The 24,050-nt window shown below is 40.8% G+C and overlaps 1 protein-coding gene across 1 annotated transcript in view; it reads right to left on the bottom strand.

Moving 5' to 3' along the window:
- The window catches only part of Ccdc148 (coiled-coil domain containing 148), a 262,678-nt gene that overhangs the window by 147,812 nt on the left and 90,816 nt on the right, over positions 1-24,050 (bottom strand). The window contains exons 3-7 of the mRNA XM_048426217.3: positions 19,226-19,329; positions 15,444-15,526; positions 15,093-15,241; positions 14,095-14,190; positions 13,835-14,016 (exon numbers count right to left, since the gene is read on the bottom strand). Coding sequence (XP_048282174.1) covers positions 13,835-14,016; positions 14,095-14,190; positions 15,093-15,241; positions 15,444-15,526; positions 19,226-19,329 — 614 coding nt within the window. The remainder of the gene's footprint in view (positions 1-13,834; positions 14,017-14,094; positions 14,191-15,092; positions 15,242-15,443; positions 15,527-19,225; positions 19,330-24,050) is intronic.

A 24,050-nucleotide genomic window follows, 5' to 3' on the forward strand; every position in this document is an offset into this window, starting at 1 on the left:
AAAATTAAAATTAAAAAAACATGCTGCAAGGAAATGGCATGTTAAATATCATAATATTATCATTTCTAGAATAGTTATAGCAGTTTCCAGAGGAGCAGGCCTAAATCTTAAGGCAAATATTCACATGGGCAATAATAACAGAACAACTACACATATCTATTAGATGGCTGTTTGCTCCCAAGAGAGAGCAAGATTCACCATACAGACCTACATACATGTGCACACACATGTACATGCATGTACAGAGAGACGAGAGAGAGAGAGAGAGAGAGAGAGAGAGAGAGAGAGAGCTGGCACAGTGAAATCCAGAAAAGTGAGTGTTATCATAGCAGAGTTTCCTCAGAGCAACAGAGCAGCCATTTCTTAGAAACATGCCTTTTAGCCTCTGAAATAAAATTATATTCGACATACGGGTGCTTCTAAACGAAAACTTGAATATTTATCTCTCCTAACCAAACCTTGATTTTTTTTTCTAATTACAAAAACAAGTGCAGAAAATAACCAAGACAGTTAGTTTCTACCTTACAAAGTTCTACTCCAAGTTAACCGGTTCCCTGGGGATTATGGCAACAAGATACACTAAGCTACATGGTTAATAAAAAAAAATCCCTTATCTACTTTCTGAAAAAGAAAATTGCTTTAAGTTTTAAAGTTTCCTAAAGAAAACACTAAAAGTATCCTAAATTTTTGCAACTAGAAATATCTCAGACAGGCACTCAAGAGAATGATGACTCAGGAGTTAAGAGCACTAAGACCCAGGTTCGATTCCCAGAACCACATGGCAGCTCACAGCCATTTGTATCTCCAATCCCAGGTGATAGGATGCGCTCTTCTAGCCTCTCTGAGCACCAGGTGAGAATATGGTGCATAGGTATAAATGCAGGCAAAACACCCACACATATAAAAACACATAAATTAATTAAAACATACCTCAGACCAAAAAGAAAAGTCTGTTAGCTACTTACCATTTCTACTTTATTGGTTTATCCAAATTTTATAATTAAGGGTGTTTTGTAACTTTTCTTTTCCTCAGAGCACACCCAGACTTCTCAGTTTGCTTGTTTACCAAGCACTTCTAACATGACAGGATTTCAGTGTGCAGAAATGGAGACGCGTGGCCCTCAGTCCCCACTCACCCGTCTCCGCCTCCAAACACTGAGGTTCATACATACCATTTCATTAGGATTTTCTAAAAGGTGAAGCAAATCGGGTCATTCATAAAACAAAGAGAACTAATGTAGCTGGATGTTTCTGTCCCACCGAAGCCCGCAGCTATTCAATCCCAAATAGACACACAGAGGCTTATATTAATTATAAACTATTTGGCCTATTGCTCAGGCTTTATATTAACTAGCTTTTATGACTTAAATTCACCCATAATTCTGGTTTGTGTCTAGACATGTGGCTTGGTACCTTTTTACAGTAAGGCATTCTCATCTTGCTTCCTCTGTGTCTGGCTGGTGACTGCCTCTCTCTTTCCTCTTCTCAGAATTCTCATAGTCTGGTTGTCCCACTTATACTTCCTGCCTGACTGCTGACCAATCATCCAATATTTATTCAATTTATTAAGCCAATATGAGTGACAAATATTTACAGTGTATAAGAGCATTATTACTGTGCATAAAAGCAAACTAAGATGAATTCTACTAAATTTCACGCATTTGAGTCATTCCAAAAAGCCTATGTTGACTTGCTATTCACTAAACTTCTTCTGCTAATCATAGTGAAGGCTTCAGATACTGACAACACCTTGAATCAGTACCAGGCATGAAGCAACGCACATGGGCACGCTAAGAAAGCAACATCCCCGCAACCTGAAGAAACAGTTACTTCAAACCCACAGCATTCAATGTAGGCGATAAACCCATACCAACAATACCATAAAATCATACAGCTGCTGATAATAATCCCAAATCCTGCAAGCTTGGACACTGAGACACCTGCAGATATCACCAAATTGGTGAGAGCTGAAGTTACACAGACACTGAACTAAAGTGCCTACCTCAAACCAAAGCCAATGCAGACTGTCCAATCAACACCCCAGGAAACATCATCAGGAGATAGACTTGCCACCAAAGTTACCCTGTACACATGATAGAAGCAACTGGTCAGATGCACAAATGTTAATGTAGGGTCACAAAAACATGACACAGCAAAGTGACACACAGGATATCTCAAAGGAACACAATGACTCCCTAGCAACAGACATGAAAGAATTGCCTAAAAACGAACTCAAAATACAGACAATTCAACAAACTACAAAAGTAACGTGTCATGTGAATATGACATTCAGCAAAGACTTAGCCTAAGAAAGAACCAGTCAGGAAATAAAATACCACAATGAAATCCACACTTCATATACTAGTTACAAAAATAAATGAAAATGAGTGACTGTATGAGGTAATGTACTTGTTAAGGAACCTATTAAAGGACTCCACAATGTATATGTACTTCTAAACAATATGAAATACACAATATAAATTCAATATTTATTAATTTTTTAATTCAAATAAATACAACATAGAATCAATTAGAAATCTTGGAGCTAAAAACTCAATAAATATAATTAAAATATAGTTGAGATCCTCAGTCGCAGAATTCATCAAGCAGAACAAAACGTTTCTGAGATTAAAGACAGATATTTTGAAATAATCCAGACACATCTTTAAGAAAAAAGCAACACAAATTACAAAGAATGAAAGGAGCCTTTGAGACGTATCTGACACCATTAAGTGAGCAAACTTTTGCATTATGAGTATTCCAGAATAATAGAGGGAAAAGCATAGAGAATCTACTCACCAAAATACTGCCAACCATTTCTGAAACAACAGATAGACCTATAGATCCAGAAAGCTCAGAGGTCCCTCCTCGATTTGACTAAGAGACGCACTCTACGAATATATTCTGGACAGACAGTCAGAAGTACAAGGCCGGGCTGGAGAGGTGGCTGGCTCAGAAGTGGCTGCCGCACAAACACGGCAATCTGAACTTAACTCCAGCACCACATGAAAAGCCAGACATGGTAACGCTCACCTATAATCCCAGCACGAGATGGAGGCAGGTGGCAACAAAGACTTCCAGGAGGGCAATGGCCAACCAGTCTAGTTTAACTGAAAACTCAACACCATTGCAAGAGTCTATCTCCAAAGAAGCATTCCAAAGGATGTCACTGAAGTCATCATCTAGCGCACACACAAATGTGCACACACATGTGCATTCACATACAAACAGACATCCATGCATTTTTCAGTACATACCAAGAGAGGATCCTGAAAGCAGCAAGAAAAACATGTAAAGTCATGAGAGAACTTAGCAAAGCTCCGCACATGCTCTCCACGGAAACTTTAGAAGCCAAGAGAGAGCTGCGTGAGTGTCCAAGCCCTGATCAAACAGCACAGTTTTCCTCACGTGATTAAATATTTCACATATTACAGGCAAAAAACAAATTGTCCCCCAAAACCCAGGTACATTCATACCCAAGCAACTTGTTACAGATTAACAGAGCGTAAACAAACAAGGTCGTCTCTTACTGCCAGGCTGCATTTTGCAGTCACAAAGAAATCACTTTATTACTTGTCTCAAAAGGTAATCATATAAGAAATCGTCAAAGAATCACAAATCTAAACTTTTCTATATATAAAAAAAGCAACAGTCAGCTCTACTTTTAAATCCTTAGGATGCAGACCCACTCATCGGTAGTTTCTTACGGCAGGAGACTGAGGGCAGAAATGGGTGTGAGGAATTAATCATTGCCTTTCGTCATCAATCAATCTTAGCAAGGCATGCCTGCTAATGATAATTGGGCTGCTTTGTTCCTGCTCCCTGACCTTAATGAGTTCCTCATATAGCTATGTGCCTTTCTAAGACTTTAGATTGTCTTCTTGGGGTTTTCACCTCAAAGCTAGTTGACAAAACACCTTAGTCTACCTTAAAGTGATTTTCAAAGCTTTGTTTCAAGTATCATGCATTCTGAAAACTGTGAACACATCTCCCGGCATTAAGATTAATAGAATTTAAGATAGTTGGGCTACTGGGACTCAATTATTTTTCTTAACCATGAACCTAAGCCACAGTCTATAAGGCTCCTCAATAGAAGCTCATGTGTTCTAGATGTGTGATACTTCCTTGTTTTTTTACCATCAAAACCCTATTTAAACTAACATTATTATTATCAATTAGACAGCCTAAGAAATCATCTTCATGATAATCCACAGGTAAAAATCTCCAGTATAAGGGGATGTTTCCATGAACTAAACACACTGCATTACAGGCAGTGGGGAATCACCCTACACCCATTCACACCACGCCAGATACCAGAGAAAGATGGCAGCAGCAAACATATAAAGGTGCACGGCAGAAACAAATGACATTCCAGAGTCAGGTCTCCGGACCTTGTCTAGCCGAGATTCACCCACCAGTGATTTTCCTCCTGGTGGGCTGTCACCTGAACTTCAACTGCCACCTGCTGCTCCTCTGACATGACCAACGGCACATAGCAAATGAAACTTTGACATTTTACAATTTCTATCATGCAAATAAATACAATTAAACAAAGCAAACTCCAGGAGAACTTTGTGGCCTATTCCACGGCCCTGGGGCTAGAGAGACAGCTCTGCAGTAAAAAGCGTTTGCAGTTCTCCAAAGGACTCAGTTTTAAGCGTTTCTCTCAAGTGGTTCACAACTGCCTCTATCTCCAGCTCTGGGGGATCTGATGCCATATTCAGGCCTCCATAGACATCGCATGCACGAGTGAATTCACATACAACACACACACACACACACACACACACATTATATGTATGTATATAAATAAAAAATGTTTAAGCTTTTAAAAATGAGATTCATGATTTTTCTTGATTGGATGCACTCTGCCATGGACAAAGTAATTTGAAATATATTTTATTCTTGCAACAAACACAAAGCAGGTTGAATAACTGCCAAATGTGGTTCCTGGTATGAGATAGCATTAAGCTATAAACTAGAATTTGTGCGAAAAATTTTCTTTTGTAACAATGCTACTAAAGCGATGTGAGAAAAAGAAAATTGTCTGCAGTGTCTACCCATTCCTCACCAGGCGCAAATGTCAGCTACAGTGGGAATTTCCCCTGGGAAGGCACCAAGGAGACTGGGAGTGCAGTGGTCAACGCTGGCTGCCTGGGTCAGCTAACCAATGGGACTGCTAGAACCCTTGGAGAGCAAAGCGTCACACGGCTTTCTCAGAGCTTCTCCCTTCTTACTCACTCTTGGCACGCAGCCAGCGCAGGTCCACATGCAGAACTTGACACTGACCATGCTCAGGCACTGGACCTTTCCGACAGCTCTGAGAACACATTTTCTGGACAAAATATCCACGGGTGGTTACGCTGCAATTTTCCTTTTGTTTTGCTCTTTATATAGTTAGAAGGTTTTTATTATAATAATTATTTATTTATTTCACATCTTGACTGAAGTTTCTCATCCCTCCTTTCCTCCAATCTCCCCCCACCTCTCCTGAGCTCCCCATCCACTCCTCCCCTCCCATTTCAATTCAGAAAACAGCAGGCCTCCCCTGGATAGTAACAAAATATGGCATACAAAATTGTAGTAAAACTAAGCATCCTCCCCCACCTTGTTTTAAGGCTGGGCTAGGCAACCAAGTATGAGGAAAGAGGGACCCAAAAGTCAGCAAAAGAGTCAGAGACAGACCCTGCTGGACTGCCAACCAGGGAGCCTGCATGGGACTGACCTAGGCACTCTGTATGTGTGTATAAGCTTTGTGGCCTTTATTCACCAGTGAGCCCATGTCATCTCTCTTGTTTTCATTAGGCAACAGACACATGCACAAGCATCTTAGGCCATGTTGCCTTCTGATGCTGGCCTTTCCGAGTCCATTTTTAGAAGCAATAGAGTATCCGGTTTGCATTGACGCAAGGGGAAATGTAAGGACATTGACAGAGGTACACCATGTTGGTAAACATAGGGACACAAAGAAAACCCATGAGCAGGACCCTGGTGATATTCCCTCAGGATAACAATATCCAAGGCCTCATCACTAAGTCTAGAAGGTGAACTGAATAGTGAGACTTTTTACAGATGAACCAAATTGTGAAATTTGCTACAGTTTGTGCTGGGTGTGGGGGCACAAGGCTGAACTCCAGGGCTTTGGAGGGACAGTTCAGGAGCTTGAGGCCAGCCTGAACTACATGACACCCTGTCTCAAAAAATTAAGAAAAAAAGTAAACAAACAAAAACTAAAAGGAGATGAAAAGGAGAACCTAACATAGGCTGATTTGGGGGAAAGAGGTGTAACAATATTCTTACACCCTTTGACTCAGAATCTCCACTTCCAGAAGCCATCTAAGCAGAATAATCACAGAATTATTAAAAAGACACATTGACAAACCAATTCATTTCTAAAGTTTCTAAGCAAACATTGAAATGTAGAGTAACTACTATTCAAAAATGGGAAATTGGTTGAAGTTGTATAATATAATCACATATTATATTAGTATGCATCTAAGGAGAAAATGTTCGTAAAGGGATATCTAGTAGACTACTTAAAATGCAGGAGAAAGTCTACTAGCAACATTGAACAAAAGAACAGCAAGAGGGGGATTAAATAGGGGAGCAGTGGCTATGTGCATAACTTTCCTTTTCATGAACAACACACAAAAATTTTACTCTAAGATCACTCTGGGATTTAGACTAATGCCGTTTGTCTTCTTCACTTACCTCTATTTTAAAATGTTGGAGGAGGCCACTTGTTGGTTCCCCACTGCCCAGCTAGCTTAGACCAGAAATAATCACACAGAAACTGTATTAATTACATCACTGCTTGGCCCATTAGCTCTGGCTTCTTATTGGCTAACTCTTATATTAATTTAACCCATTTTTATTAATCTGTATATTGCCAGGTGACTGTCGTTTACGGGGTAAAGTTCCTAGCGTCTATCTCCGGTGGCTCCATGGCTTCTCTCTAATTCCACCCTTCTTTCTCCCAGCATACAGCCTAGGTTTTCCCGCCTAGTTCTGTTCAGCCCTTGCCATAGTCTCAAAGCAGTTCTTTATTCATTAACCAATAAAAGCAACACATAGACAAAAGGTCCTCTCACATTATTAAGATTTTCTGTAATGTAATTATTTCTGAATAATTTCAGAGACAAATACACAAACTGAAATTTTCTCAGAGTGCTAAAGCACTGTCTTGAATGGAACCAACAAAAACGATAAATGGAAATAATTAAGTTGAAAAACATGATACTAGAGCATTGGCTATGTTTGTGAGGCCCCATTGTTAAACAGCACTCAGATTCAGATCTCAGAATATTAATTATGAGCAAGCAGTATAAAATTTAATATACCTATCAACAATAAATTATAAATTACTTGTTATCTTGCTATAGTAGTCTACATATTGACTTTGGATCTGACACAGCTAAATGGACCATCGCACAATTATGTCTCATCCATATGATTAATTCATCTAAATGTGAGGAAATTAAAGCCGCAATCTCTTTAGAATCTAAAACAAGCAATTAAACTCGACTTCGAGTTCTTAATGACACACAGCCTAAGCAGACTCCACAGTGTTTTGCCTCCATGACAAACGAAGGGCGAGGCTCTGTTGTACTCAGATTGCTTTTATAGTGCATTGCAGTAAATGAGACCATCCTTTAAAGCCGTGCAATACAAGATGCTAGCCACCAGGCACGTGTGAGGCTGGACACGTGCTAACATGCTAACATGCTTTGTAGTATAAGCATGTTTCAAAAACCTTATGAAAAAAGAATGCATGTAACGCTCATGAATAATTCTAAAATATTTATTGTATATTGTAATTATAATATGTTGGAATATTTGGAATAGTTACAATATTTGAAAGGTTCACCCTTTTCTTTTTAACTTTTTAATACAACTGGTTAAAAATTTTTAATTACATATGTGGCTCACGCATTCCCATTAAACACTGATCTAGGACACAAGCTGGTTGAGCAGCTTCCTGGCATGTGTGAATAGCTTTCTTATTTAGATGGGCAGAAAGGACCTCATCCACTGAATTACGAAGGGCTCAAGACTAGGGAAACGGCCATCCTTCCTCTGAACTGCAGTTACTTAATGTGTAAAACAGCTCTCTTGTTTGTTCCTTTGATTCTTCCAGGGCTCTAGATGGGGTCTGGCTATGTAGTCCAGGCAAGTCTCACACACTCAGTCCTGCTTCTGCCTCCTGAGTGCCGGGCTTACAAACGGGTGCCTCACCTGACAAAACACAGCTATTAAAAAGAGATAAACTCAGGATTAGTGTCTTGGGTGCTTGTCATATCATGCAATAGGTACTCGTTAAATATCAACTATCTAGTGAACTTTTAACTTAAAATTTTAAGCCCGTAATTTATCTTATAAAAGCAAGAACCAATTATGTCAAAATGTTTATAATTTCACTACCCCGGGGTGACCGTGGTTATTGTTTATTTGAATGACTGGGTTTCCGGTCTTTTTCCTGTGGTTGTACAAATGTAAATGTCATACTTGAAGAAATACCCAGAGAATTTATGTTACACAACCTACTTTGTGACCTGCTTTTTCTTACATAACACATATTACAGCTATTTGTGTCATTAAAAATCCCTGTGGATTAGAACTAGCGTGGTACTGTGCTGTATGGACTAAGCAGGCCAGATGTCACTGCTGCCTAACGGTCAGCTGTTTAGGTTGTGTCTTGGTTTGCTTTCTTTTGCCGTGAGAAACACTATGCCAAAAGCAACTTGGGGAAGAAAACGTTTATTTCATCTTTATAGTCTATCATAAAGGGAAGACAAAGAACCTGGAGGCAGGAGCAGATGCGGAGGCCATGGAGGAGCGCTGCTGACTGGCCGCTCTCTATAGCTTGCTCAGCCTGCTTTCTTAGATCACTCAGAATCGCCTGCTGAGGGGAGCACTACCCACAGTGAGGCAGCGCCCCCCACCCACACATCCATCATTAATCAAGAAAATGTCTCAAAGACATACCCACAGGCCAATGCAATTGTAGAAATTCCTCAATTAAGGTTCCTTTCACCAGAAGATGTTAGTTTGTGTCAAGTTGAAAAAACACTAACCAACTAGGGTAGTCTTAAAGATTCTGCTACCAGTAGGAAGAGAAAAATTAATATTGAACATACTTGAAGTCAAATATTTATTTCCCTTTAATGATTTTGTCTTTCAATATTATTTATGATGAGACAAATTTTATTCTCTTTATGTTGAGAGCGTATGTGTGTGTATTTGTGTGTGTGTGTGCATGTGTGCGTATGTGAGCATGCATGAGTGTGTGCGTGCATGTGTGTGTATGTGTGTGTGTGTGTGTGTGTGTGTGTGTGTGAGTGTATACACATGGAGGCCAGAGTTGACGTTGAATATCTACCACTCTTTGCCTTATACTGTGAGACAGGTCTCTTACTGAACATGGTGCCCACCAGTTATTATAGACTAGCTGGCCAGGGGGCTCTGGGGTCCTCCAGTCTCTATCTCTGCAGTGCTAGGATTTCAGATGTGATGCCACATTTGCCTTCTTCTGCAGTTCTGGGATCTGAACTCAGGTCCTCATGTTCGTGTGGCAGTCACTTTACTGCCTGAACCATGTTCCTAGTCCCATATAAAGATTTCTGGTTCCATCGTGGCTTTGAAAAATATTTTCTGGTTTTGAAAAATATCATATGCCAATCATATATAAATAGTCATTTCCCTCATTCTATTTTTAACCCTGGGTAAAATTATGCTATGCCTGACCATTCTTACAAGGTAAATATTTGAGTTTGTGTTCCATTTCTTTGATAAGTAGAGAAGCTCAGGAGTTTCTGACTCATTTGTGTTTAGAATGATCACTGTGACATCTCAGGAACTGGCATCTCAACCACATGCGCTGCCATTCCTGCCCACACTATGTTACTATGGAACATGAATCCCCTGTGCTGAGCTGCTTCACAGCACAGGACAACCTCTCTCTATCCCTCTTTTCTCTCACTCTCTCCTCTGTTTCCCCTCTCCTTTGTGTGTGTCTGTCTCCCTCTTTCCTACCTTCTGTCTCCCCTAAACTTTATCCCTTACTAGATCATCCCCAGGAGCATCACACACATGGTTCATTGCTATCGCTCCCATTTCATTTAATTAATTTCATTTAATTTCATTTATATGAAATTAAAACATAAGCGAGTGGAGAGTACAGCAAAGGGAGACCCTGTTCTCCTTGGCAGAAAAAAAAATCTCAAGTTGTTCATATTCATTCTTTTCTATCCTTCCCCTCCCACTCACTCAAACTCTCTCCAATCAGCCAGTTACTTCCCCTTCTTCAATGAAAATGATACCAACAATTCTTTTAGAGCCAAACAGCTGTCAGTCACTGATTGACACATGCAGCATTTATTCAGTGGGTCATCACCTCCCCTGCAGATGGTACAGGAAGCTTTCTCTTCATCTGCCTTCCCTCTCTGTCTCTGTCTCCATCCATCTATCTATCCATCCATCCGCCTATCCATCCATTCATCCATCCTTCCACCCATCCATCTGTCTGTCTTTTGTTACTTCTCCCTCTTCTGTTTTCTCTGACACTGTCCTGCTGCACATGTATCGGAAGAAGTGGAAGCTTCTTTTTGTTGTTTTGCTGACCATATCCAACCTCAAGTTGCTGATTTACAGTGTCTAAAACTCCAGCCCAGACCTTCTTCCTGGACACTGAACTCAAAAAGCCCACAATATTACTACGGATACCCCAAACACAGTATGCTCAAGCCCCGCCCCTCCCAGACAAAACCACTCACAGTCTACCCACCCCCATCCTCTTAACTGCCCAATCCAGAGAAGCCATGTGCAGCAGGGAATGCTGCTGCTCTCTTCTGCATCTAAGACAGTGGTTCTCAGCTTGCTGGTTGCAATCCCTTTGTAGGTTGAATGACCCTTTCATGGGGTCACACATTATATATCCTGTATATCAGATATTTATATTATTTCCATAACAGTAGCAAAATTGCAGTTATGAAGTAACAACAAAATATAATTTCGTGGCTGGGGGTCACCACAACATAAGGAACTCTATTAAAGGGCTGCAGCATTAGGAAGATCAAGAAACACTGCTCTAGGAGCTTCAAAGTCATTCACAATAGAAGATGAGGTTGCAAACATTTCTAAATATCCTTCTTCTTGAGTGAGGATAGAGCTCAGTGATATACTACTGGCTGAGCATGCATGAGGCCTTGGGTTCAACTCCCAGCACCACACATAAACAAACACACACACGTACACACTTAACCCAAATAATAGTTTCCCATTCACTCTTACCTCTTGAACCTCATCCAACGATTCTGCTGATCTGTTCCGGACACTGAACCCTCGTAGGACATGCTCATTGAACACGGGCTACCACATTCTTATGCCAATGTCTGCATGGCCAGCTCTTTCAACTCACTTCATGATTTCACACCAATGTCACCGTCCAATCAAGACAGAGTACCGGGTTTTTCTTATTCCTGAACTGCGGTCTACCTTCTAAAATCCCAGCACATTCTGAATCTAACCTATGACTCTGTAGCACTCACAGTTTCTAATACTGTGGGACTTGACTGCCTCATAAACCAGGTCAACACCTCTATGCTGCTGCCTTGATCACAAGTGGGTAATTTGAAAGGGAATGGCCCCCCCATAGGCTCATATATTTGAATGTGAATGCTTGGTCATTGGGGAGCAGTGCCACTTGACAGGGATTAGGAGGTGTGGCTTTGTTGGAGTGGGTGTAACCTCACCGAGGAAGTGTATCACTGTAAGGGGAACTTGGGGCTCTTTCTTTCTGCTGCCTGCAGATCCAGATAAACTAACAGACTAATTAGTTTCTCCACATCAGCTACCACCCCAGCAACCATGTCTGCCTGCGTGCTGCCATGCTTCTCGCCCTTGATGATAATAGACTAAACCTCTGAAACTGTAACCGGCCCCACTTAAATGTTTCCCTTCGTAAGAGTTGTGGTCATGGTGTCTCTTCACAGCAATGGAACACTAAGACAAGTATCGAGAGTTTTGTCTGACTTATGCTTGTAGACACTAAATAAGCATTTGCAGGAAAGGGGGATGATTTCCTTCATCTCTTTGCACTACTTTATTCTACTTTGCAGGTTGTTATTCAATTAATTTGCAAAGTTTCTTTATATATTAGGTATTTTAATCTTTCATCTCACATGCTGCCAATATTTTTTTTCTATTTGTTTCCTATTTTTCACCTTTCTTTTGTCTTAAAAAATTACTTGTTTTAGTCAAGTGTGTATCTGTAATCGCTCTCACCTGCAGTCTCCCTCCCCAGAGCCAACGAATGCTCTTCAATTCTGTGCATTGCTTCAGACACGCAAAGGCCAAACTGAGTGACTGTATTGAAGCCCCTCCCTGCCTCACCCAAGATATGAACTACGAATTGCTTTCCTCGTCTCCATAGTCACTATAATGCCTGGATATTGACCCATTTTGTAAATGTACAGTTTCCTACAAAACTAGCTTTTCTACAAAATCAGCCAGTTCTTTAAAGGCTTTTTTCTCAGTTTTTCATTGCTGCAACAAATAACTATTAAAAGTGTGTGCATATATAAGTATATTTGTGCGATGTGTTCTTGAGCTATGGAAATATTGTGATGAAGGAGATTCATTTTGTGACTGAATAATTTACAACAAGCATCTATATAGAGATGAATTATCAAATAAAAATTAAGTAAAATTTGAAAGCAAAGAATTAAGGAGGGTTGGGGAGAATTGTGACCCTAATTATATAAAGCGTATAATTTGGGTAATTGTATCAAAATTAGGACAGTTTTTAGTTGCAAACAACGAGAAACCCAGGTCACACTGGCTGAAGGTGTGATATGGACAAATGGTCCTTACGAAGTATGCACATGCTCATCCAAGCATAGAAGCAGAGGCTGCTCATCCCAGTACTCAGGAGACAGAGGCGGGTAGACCTCTGAGTTCCAGGACAGCCAGGGCTACATAATGAAACTCTGACTCAAAAAAACAAAAACTAAAATGAACCATAAATAATAAATAAAGTATGCACACACCCCCACAGAGGTCCATATACACAGACCATGAGCATTCTCCCAAGACCCAACAACTAGAAGCAAAAAGAAAAGCAATCGTGTTAAAGTAACATGAGATCCTGATAAATCAGAAGTTCAGTTAGTATTATAATGAAGTATGTCGTCTGCAGGCTTATTAGCGCGTATTCATGTGCCTTTGCGTGCAGAGCGGCAGGTGGCTGCTACAAATAGCCTCTAGAGTCCAGTTCCCTATAATCCTCCAAGAAACCTCTCCAAAAACTCATCTGACTTTACTATTCCTCTTTTCTTCAATTAACAGCTGCATGGCAGTCCTATTTGGTTAGGACAAGGATATTCATTTCTTCTCTGATACTGCCAGTCTATTAAGAGGCAAAGCCATCTTCTAGACTAATCTAGAAGCTCCTTCGTGAACGCTTTCCAAGGAGCTCAACAGAGAGCACTGTCGATTAAGGATTTTTTTAAATAAATATTCATCAAATAAAACACAACATCATTTATATTAAAAAGCATTGAGTTAGCCAATAAGAAGCGAGAGCTAATGGGCCACGTAGTGATTTAATTAATACAGTTTCTGTGTGATTATTTCAGGTCTAAGTTAGCCTAAGCATCCAGGAACTAACTAACTAACCTTGCAGCACCCAGGGTTTTTTTATTCAACAAATTAGGTCCAAATTATATTGGTTATATTGCAATCACATATAACTAGAAGACAGTAAATCAGAAGCATAGTGACCCTGAACACAAATTCAAATTCAGTATTCAGGAGTCAAGGAGTTATGTTTGATCACCTGCATATGCTTTTTAATTGCAGATCAAAGTCTTCAAGTTTCTTTTGATATTTCTCTGTCATGTTCCAGAACTCATTAAGGACTGACGATTTCAGATCAGGGTACGGGCACTCCAAAGTTTCTAACTCCGTAGGGTGTTCGCTGAGCAGGTTAGCCTTTTCTTCCAAAGAGTCATCTAGTAACTGCAAGGGATTATTATTGTATTTAGCAAAAATAAAAGATGGGTTGAAAGAGTCAATCATGCATTGTGTCGCACTTACCTTCACACTCCAGGCCGAAAGGTCTTTTTCTAGTTTCTGTTGTTCTTGGTCAAGTTTTTCAAAGACAGACTTGGATTGTTTCCTGACAAAGTCAACCTAGAAGATGTGGCGTGTGGACAGGAAGTGTGTGAATTAGTACAATGCACTCAAGGTTAGTTCCATAGAAAGATACAGTCGCAGAAGCCGGAGGGGGTGAAAAATGAGGGAGGGAAAACCCTTTTGAAGATCGGTGAAAAGAGCTGCTAGGCAGGCAGCCAAGTCTCTTCAAACAAGCAAGCCTCGGTGGGGATTCCACACCCATCACCAAAACTAGGCTCCCCACCCAGTACTGACAGTCACCCTGTTCTACATTTGAGTTCATTGATGGTAAGGCTTCAACCACATCTTCACTCTCCAGCATCCTTGCTACTAGTCTACAATACTAGGCAGAGCTGCTAGCCTAGGTGTAGTTAAAGCTTTTGGTAACATTAAAGCGGAGCTGACAAGCAGAGAGAACACAGGGTGGCTGGTTAGGGACCACAGAGAATTAAAGGGCAGAAGATGACAGCTTGACAGAGGAAGCAGCTCATCTATGGGCTCTGAGACAGGAGCAGGCTTGCTGTATGAAGGGCACAGAACAAAGGCAGCCTCTGTGCTCCTGAGCTCATGTGGAATGGGACAGTGTGGGGCAGGAGATGTGATTGAAGAAGGAAGGAGATTCAGTGGAAGGGGTATGTATGTAGGTGTAAGGACTGGGAAGAGTCCATGGGAAATTTCAGTAGTCAAACAATTTGATCTCTCTGTACTGGGGCAGACTCTCAAAGTGTGTTAGGAGGAGGGGCAAGGATGAAGGCAGGAGGATGAGTTAAAATGTGGGTGCCTGGCCATATCCAAGCACATGTTTAAGATGTTGAAGAACCCTCTACTTGAACACACAAGGCAGGTTGCTGCTTCAACTGTTGTATTGGGGACAAAAAAATGAAATATTACATTGTGTTTTAAAAAGGCAACATACTGACCTCTTGCAGAACCATTGCTGACTTAGACCCCGTATGGCAGGGCGCATGCTGGGAAGTGTGGCGCTGTCTCTTCAGGTCTGTTCTCAGCTGATGTATAGGGTGGATCACAGCTTTAAGATATGTGCACCATTGTTCTGCCAGCTCTTTCTCTGTGTGAAGTGAAATTGAATCAAGGAGATGCATTACTATCTTAAATAAAGAACAGATTGCTAGTTGATTGACTTTTCATATTTGTTTAGAAAATCAAACAGGTGTTACTACTAAAAGAACATGAAGTGAGTGACCAACTCCCATAGTTCCAAACAAGATTCCCCTTTATAAGTAGGTTCAAAACAAAACAAAAAAACTCACCAAAATTCATAAGCTCACAAAAGCATTCATTTCCAATGTTCTCTTCATTGAGACAAGATTTTATTTCAGACTCCAATTTACATCTGAAACAGACATGATCTCAATCAATTTCTTTACAGTCATAATCACACATATAGGCTTAAATGCGAGTAGGGTAGGAAAAGTCCACCGAATTTGGTTCTGGTCGTCTTCTCATATGTTCAAGCCATGTTCCTAACATGGGCAGAAACAACAGGATGAACACGGGCAATGGTCCTTGCAGAACTTGGCAGCATGTCACACTAAGCGTCTGAGGACACTGGGAAGCCACCCCACCTGCTCAAGATTCAGCTCAGAGAGACTCCCAAGGGGAGGGGTTACAGATGGAGGTAAGAAGTAGGAACTGCGGCTGGAGAGAGGGAGAGTGGCCAGCCTGAACCTCCAAGGAGGCTACTTTAAAGTCAGAGCTGATGGGAATATGAGGCAGGCAAGTAGGAACAAAAGAATATTTTGCTTTTATCCAGTAATGATCAATAAATGTTGATAATCTTTTACTACATGTTTAAAGATACAGTTATTTCTAGAGTAAAGCCACATGCACCTGTTGGTAGGCATTCAACACATTTCTGTACCCCTTGATTATGTAAATAAATCAGAGATTTGTTGTTAATGGGTTAATGGATACTTTAATATTAAAATGGCATGAGAAAATAGTAGCAATTTTAATACTTCAATATGATTATTATTTTCATTTTCACAAATATGCTTCTATTCTTTAACTACCTGTATTTTATATAATTGGAATAACAGCATACTTAACAATTCATACTATATTTTTGTGAGTTTTTTTCCTTATCAGTGATATTTTACACTATTTCCAAACGGTTTATTCATCAGGCTGACCTCTACAGATGGTGGCTTTGCAGACAGTGATACATTGTCCACAAATGGCCACACCAAAGCTCACTGTGTCATAGATGGAAACAGTAACGTGAGCTTCTGGGAACGTGTAACACAGTCCACAGGAAAGAGGACTGGAAGCCTGCTAAATTGCAAATAAAAATTCACAACTTTAAATATTACACAAATTTGATATTTGGAAGTTTTATCTAGTTCTCTAAACAGGTCCTTTAAGGTCCTAACTTAGGCCTCTGTGTGTGCGTACATGTGCACAGTAGAGGTCAAAGGTCAGAGGTTGACATTTGGCGTCTTCTTCAATCACTCTCCACTCTATAGTTTTTCATTTTTAAAGACGTATTTATTTTATTATTTTATGTGTTTGTGTGTTCTGCTTACACATATGTACATGCACCTTGTTCACATGTATGATGTGCACCATATACATGTCTGATGCCATTGAAGATAAGAATCTAACTCCGGGCCTGGAGTTAGACAGTTGCCAGATTTTCTGTGGGTGCTGGGATTCTCACCTGGGTCCTCAACAAGAGCAACAGTGCTCTGAACAGGCGAGCCAACTCTCCAACCCTCCGCCTTACTTTTCGAGTAAGTTTCTCATTCAACCTGGAGCTGACCAGCTCAGCTGGACTTGCCAGCCAGCCAGCTCTACAGATCCCCTGTCCCCACCTCATTAGAACACATGTGGGCCGTCATGCCAGGCTTTTTATCATGTGGGTACTAGAGATGGAACTCGGGTCCTTGTGCCTCCCTCCCGAGCTCTTAACCAGCTGATCGATCTCCCAGCCAGCTCCCCTTGGTTTTCCTAGCAAGGCTGGAGAACTCTACTTCGATGCAAATGGAACCTTCTGGGGAAAAGAAAAGCCAGCAGCTCCAAGGTGATGGAACACAGGAAACAAACCCCAGTGTTTCAATCCCCTCTTCCCACGTACTAGTTTGTTTACCTTTTACAGACAGATTAGCCCTCTAAACCCTGTCAGAAGGTTGAGCAGCGGCAGCAGGGGAGCAATGAGACCTACTTGATATGGCTGTTTTCCAGACGGAGGTTAAGCACAGCAACCATTAACTTCTTTGGTACATACGCAATTATCAAGGAAAGGTTAAATACCATTGTACCCCTTATCTTCTGCAGGTCTAAGGTCCTCAAATGAGGTCTTTGGGTAAAACATAAGAATCTTTTCCTTATTAAGAAAGTACAGTGTGTGTGTGTGTGTGTGTGTGTGTGTGTGTGTGTGTGTGTGTGTGTTTATTTTAAAAATTCTTTGAGACAGGGTCTCACTTTATAGCCCAGGTCAGCCTAGAACTTGCTAGTTAGCCCAGACTGACCTTGAAGTTGTGGCAATCCTCCTGCCTTGGCATCTTGAGTGCTGAGATTACAGGTGCCTCCCATCATGCCAGGCAGATTTTCTGAGGCAGACAAGTACAGCATTTAAACTCCTAATTTGTTCAAGGTCCTTACATCGCCGATATCTCTAGACATGTCCCTACCATTAGGGAAGTTTCCTATTGCCTTTCATTTTTCATTTCACTGAATGCGCATGAGAATTACCTTACATTCTAGAAGAACACAGAATATTACACTAGCATTCTTATTTGTGTTCAGAATTTAGTCCCAAGTTTGCAGACAGTGGGGTCATCCTCACTGGAGAGCCCCTTGCCTCCAACATCTCTGCCCTTCTAGCCCAGCCAACAGAACGAGTTTCCATGATGCAGTGCACATGATTCATCTATCTGGCTCAGGATCAACTCGGTACACACATTAGGGAGGATGCAGAATGGCCAAGATTTACAAAATGGAAGAAGAAAAGGAAACCCTTCCCAGTGCCCTCCATTGTGTGTGTTTGCATAGGTGACCACCATGATCAAAGTTAACATTTTTTATTGTATTTCAAGTTATGCAAGTTTTCAAAATGGTTTTGTAGTGGACTTGAACATTTTTTTTTCTCTGTTAGAGGTGACGTTTGAAAGGTTTTGGTGTATCTAATTTGGTTTTTATAGCTGAAGTATATTGTGCAGCTCATAGCATTTTATTTTTCTGGTTTAAGTTGTATCATAATCAATTGTTAATTGTGAGCCTTGCACCTCTTGTATAGGGATCACTGCACGGGGTACAAAGTTCACATTGTTGTGAAAGTATGCGAGCCAAAAGCAAAGGAAATGAAACCCAGAAACCTGACATAGACTAAGATCACAGCAAAATATTCCTAAGAATGGGTACGTGTAATGTTTTGAAAAGCGTGGTTTATAAATACTACATTGTCAGCGCAAATGGGTAAGCTTGAAATGGGAGATAGACATCTGCTTTCTCTTTTGGTCATTGCTTTAGCATAAATTATTTTTGCCAAGCTTATAATTAAGGTCAAATATCAAATTATTTTGTCTTAATTCACCTTTGACTGCTACAAATGGTAACAGGGCTCAAACCAAAACTGTGAGTCATGGTGCAGCATCGAGCCAGCACGGAGCAGCCTCCATTTGTATTGTGAACTCCTCAGCTCCTTTGTATTGAGAGCATTTATGACTCCTCTTCTGTGTGCCCACCAAGAAAGGACGGCTGTGATGTTTGCCACCGAGGAGCCTATGCTCATGTACCCAAACGTGAGCATGTGATTTGTGGACACACAGCCAAGCCTGAGATGGGGGAGTACAGAAGAGGGAGAGACTGGCAAGCAGAGGTGACTGTCCTTTAATCCATCAGCGAACAATGGCATGTCAATACATTCCCTGCCTTCCAGAATAAGCTAAGACAATGTGACTCTAATTCCAACGACTCGAAATTTTGATTGTGTGGTTTAACTAACATGGACCGTTACAGATGTAAATCAGTATGAGGATGCCCAGGAGTTCCCACACCATCCCCACTGACCTGGGGGGACGCCCAGGCTCACCTGGTTCCCTGCAGCCGCTCCTGTTCCTGCCACCACACCTGCTTGTGTTGTTTGATCAACATTTGCTCTTTAGCCGCCTTTGAAGTCTCCATGGCTTTTCTGATCTACATTTAGAGGACGAACAAAAGAGTAACAATGTTCAAACTTGAAAACAAACAAAAAGATTTCCCCCAGATCTGGGGGAGAATTGCAGGGGAGAAGCAAAGTGGTGAAGATACTCAAAATATATGCATGAACTTCTCAGAGAATTATGAGAAGTCTGTATTTTTAAAATGTACTTCCACAAAAGAAAGGCTCCTGTTTTTCCAACATCACTGGTACATCTTCTAACACACAATCCCCCTAAAAGTAAGTACTGAATTAAATATCAGGGAGAAGAGAGCTGTACACCAGTGATGTATGCCAATATCCCAGCACCCAGGCCACAGAGGCAGGAGAATCATGAGTTCAAGGCAAGCCTTAATGCAACAGAAGCTGTCTCAGGAAACAATCAATGCAAAGAAAGGCGACATGCCTGAGACATGCCTGCATCCATGTCTATGCATCACATGTGTGCACAAAGGCCAGAAAGGGGTGTCAGATCCCCGAGAACTGGAGTTACTCATGATGGTTAGCCACCGTTTGGATCCTGGAAACCAAACCCGGGTCCCCTGGAATAGCAGCGAGTGGTCTTAACTGCGAGCCTTCTCCCCAGCAGTGCCGTTCTGGTTTTCACTAAATAAGCAATACCCCCACTTCATTCCCAAGGAAGACTTCAGAAGTTTTCATAAATTTGTCCCCATTTTGGACACATGTTTCCTACAAGATATTTAGATAGCAAGCCAGGCGGTGGTGGCGCATGCCTTTAATCCCAGCACTCGGGAGCCAGAGGCAGGCGGATCTCTGTGAGTTCGAGGCCAGCCTGGCCTATGAGAGCTATTTCCAGGATAGGCTCCAAAGCTACAGAGAAACCCTATCTCAGAAAAAAAGAAGATATTTAGATAGCATTATTCCCATTTTTATACACGAGGATGCCAAGGTCAGAGGATTTGGTTCAAAGAAACCAAATGTAGAGTTTGAAAATACCAGTCATAGGCCCTTGGTGTTGGGTTGGATTTAATCTGAGCCCTCATCACAAGATGGGAAAGGTTCATTAAATCCATTGTTAGGGAACCTGGCTTTAGTCCCAGCGTCAGTACTCAAGATCAGGGCCTGGAAAATGGAGCTGCATTCATTCAACTTCATGGCTTTATAAATAAACTTTTCAGACTTAGGCAAATAGTTATTGAAAGATACTTAACAAATACTGAAAACTCATGGAAGAGGGAAACTTAAATTTTCAACAAAATGTAGTGCTCCCCAAGTTCCGTGGTCTTTTTTAGCATGCCACACACAAGTGCTTCAGGGACTTTGCAGCCAAGTTCTGTCAGGTTTGGGTCTGCTGCCATCTCCCTGATCTGGGCCCAGGCATAAAGCAGCCTCTTTCTCGGCTGTCTTCTAGATGGGTTCAAGTGACAGAAGATGTCTGCTATGGAGGCTTGAAGGGAAGGAGACAAGACAAGGCAAACACATCATAATTCCCCCTCCTAAAGCATTACCCACCCCCTCTCTTTTCAGCAGGTCCTCAGGTTCTCCAGTGCACCCCGTTTTCCCTGGACATTGTTCCAATAGCGCAGAAGTTTCCTCCTGGGGAATGTGATACTACCCCATGCCTTTGTTTTATCCCTCCGACCTGAGGGTGCCAGTGACCTAGTTCACCCCATGTTGCCTCACAGTCCCCTGCTTCTTAGCCCTATAGCTCTACCATCTGTGTAACCACCGTCCAACACTGAATGCCGCTTGACTCCAACCCCCCTCTAGCAGTGTCTGATACTTGGTTAGACTCTGTTAATAGCTACGTGGACTCTGAACTTTGTATTTCATGTTAACACTTTTAGATAGTATGCACATACAAATCAAAGCTGGAGAGATGGCTTAGGGGTTGAGAGCACTGGCTGCTCTTGCAGAGGACTCAGGTTCGATTCTCAGCACCCACAAGGTGCCTCACAACTTCCTCTAACTCCAGCTCCAGGGGATCCGACAACCCCTTCTGCCCTCATGGACACAAACCTATGCAGATACTCACGTGCACACAATTACAAAATAAAACAAATAAACCTTTAAAGCAGAAAGTACAAATCAGAAACTTGACAAAAAATAGACATATTTCATAATTTCACTGCTACTACACTATTTCAGTACTTTAATAGCTGTAAAATAGCAAGAATGAAGATGTAAAAACTTGAGGAGACAAGTTCCAAAAAGGGATCATCATAATGCATGCTATTTCCAGCTGCTGTTCCCTGATTACTTTAACCTTGAGTTTATCTTTGCGCTGTTCTGGTTTCTGATTCAAAATTAGGGACATGAGCAAACAAATTAATCCAAAGAATAACTTTAAAAGGATGAAGTCAAACCTTTCCCATAGAAGTTCTTGAGAATGTTATAACTACAAAGTTTTTTTAAAAAAAAATTGGTAGGAGACACTGGTTGAAAAAAATTCTGTTTCTACCTATTAAACTGCAAGAATGGGGTGTTCCTATGTTCTGACATGCTAGCACTTGAGTTAGGAATGTCTAAATCTTATTTCAAATTTTTAGCATCTACAGCCTCTAAAGTTTCTTGTAACAGACAGAACTTTAAAATTATATTCTTTTGACATATTTGGTCCATGCTGTACAAAAAATTAAAACATATTGGTGGAAGATGTGAACATATTTTTTACAGCTTAAGGAAAAAAAATCAATGTTGTTGCCTTTGGGCCCAGGGAAAGTCCAATTAAATAGACTATAAAAGTCAAAAATCAGGTTACCAGTTTTCACTAGATACTTCCAATACTTTGTACAACATCTTAATTTCTTTTTGTTTGTTTTATTCTGTTGGAAATTCAACCATTGACTCTAGTTTTATCCTCAGGCCACAAGTGAAGAAAAACAAAGCCTTTAAAAGAACTCAAAGATTTAAAGTTGTATCTTCATCAGCTGGAATTGCTCCGTGATTCTAATTCATTTTACTGGGCAATAAGCCAGATAAAATCATTTTTAAGGTGGATGATAACTAATACAGAATGCTGATGATTTAAAATACTCTGAGGAAAAAATATCAAGAGTAATGAATTTAGTAAAAGATCATAAAACAAAGCCCTACTGTGTCTGATTTATTATGATTATCTAAGACATGAGACCCCCAACTAAGCCCTTCTGAAATACTACAAAAGACTATAAGTCAGAGAGTCCAAGTTCAGAACGAACCATCCCCAAGCAGCGTACAGCTGAAGCCGCTGGGCACGTGCAAAGACATTTGACAAAATTCACTAGGATGTGATGTGAGCTCTAGCAATAAAGAACTGTCAGTGCCACACAAAGGGAAAAACTGCCCTAGGATGCAGTTTCTCATCGGTCAGGCTGGCAGTGATGCGGATATTTAACAAAGCAGTCCATGAGCCTCTGGTGAAGAACACGTCCTCTTAAATTCTCATGGGCATAAAAAATGAGACAAGCCCTGCAGAAGGGAATATGGCTATATATAAGATGTTTTCATGATTGATTAACTATGACCTAGCAGCATCATTTATAGAAATAGATCTGGAAACCATCTTGGCAAAAGGGTCCGCGATTATTTACTGTGGCACCGTTTACAGTGAAGCCTGGAGAACAAAATCCTATCAGTGAGTGCAGTGAGTGTTCCTTCCGATGCGAGCTGAGCCTGAATCTGAGCAGCTCAATAGATAGATAGATAGATAGATAGATAGATAGATGGATGGATGGATGGATGGATGGATGGATGGATGGATGGATAGATAGATAGATAGATAGATAGATAGATAGATAGATACATAGATACATAGATACATAGATAGATACATAGATAGATACATAGATAGATACATAGATACATAGATACATGGATGGATGGATAGATAGATAGATAGATAGATAGATAGATAGATAGATAGATAGATAGATAGATAGATAGATAGATAAAACAAAGTGCAGGAAATGCAAAGAGAAAAACGAGTTTAGTGACACAGTATGATGCAGTCGGCATAATTCTAACTATGAGGAACTATAAGACCAATATACTGCAGCTTCTTCAGGACTTACAAGTTACAAACCTACAAGAGGGTGGAGGGAAACCAAGTGAAGCAAAATAACAAGAATGAATCGCCATGTCTGGATTGTATTCAGATGCCCGTTTGAGGAAATTTTGGAAATAATCTTTTAAGACACACAAGGAAATTTAATAATACTAACTACATAAGAAAAATTATTGAGAAGCTAACACTTTCATACATGATAGTGGCATGAGAGGGCTTTTAAATTCTAATGTTTTAGAGTGACATACTCCATGTTTCTACGTGAAATATTATGACATCAATGGTTTGCTTCAGGGCAGCTTAGCATGGGGGCGGGTGTGGTAGCATCATCATAAAGAAAACCGTGGCCAAAGCTGCTCCCGTTTGAAGCTGGATGATGTCACACAGTGACTCAGCACACCTTTAATTGCGGTCATGTGTGCAGTTCTCTATAAAGTTAGGAAGACTTAATGGACGGATATTTGAATTAAAAAAGAAGACAAACCCATCCAAAACAAAGGAAGTCAAATCAAAATAATTGTGAAGATTGCTTCTAAACTAATAAACTACAAATGGAGACACGGTGTACCACAAACTGGCCTCAGTTTCCAGCCCGGGTCCACTATACAGCTTCAGATTAGAGACCAGTCGGTCCTTGGGTAGCTTGATGTTTATTTACCTCGGAGTCTCACCTGGCATCAGAAACTGACCATGCTCAGTGACACAGGGATT

This window comes from Myodes glareolus, chromosome 21, assembly GCF_982192425.1.
Source record: "Myodes glareolus chromosome 21, mMyoGla1.1, whole genome shotgun sequence".
In the NCBI taxonomy this organism is placed as follows: domain Eukaryota; kingdom Metazoa; phylum Chordata; class Mammalia; order Rodentia; family Cricetidae; genus Myodes; species Myodes glareolus.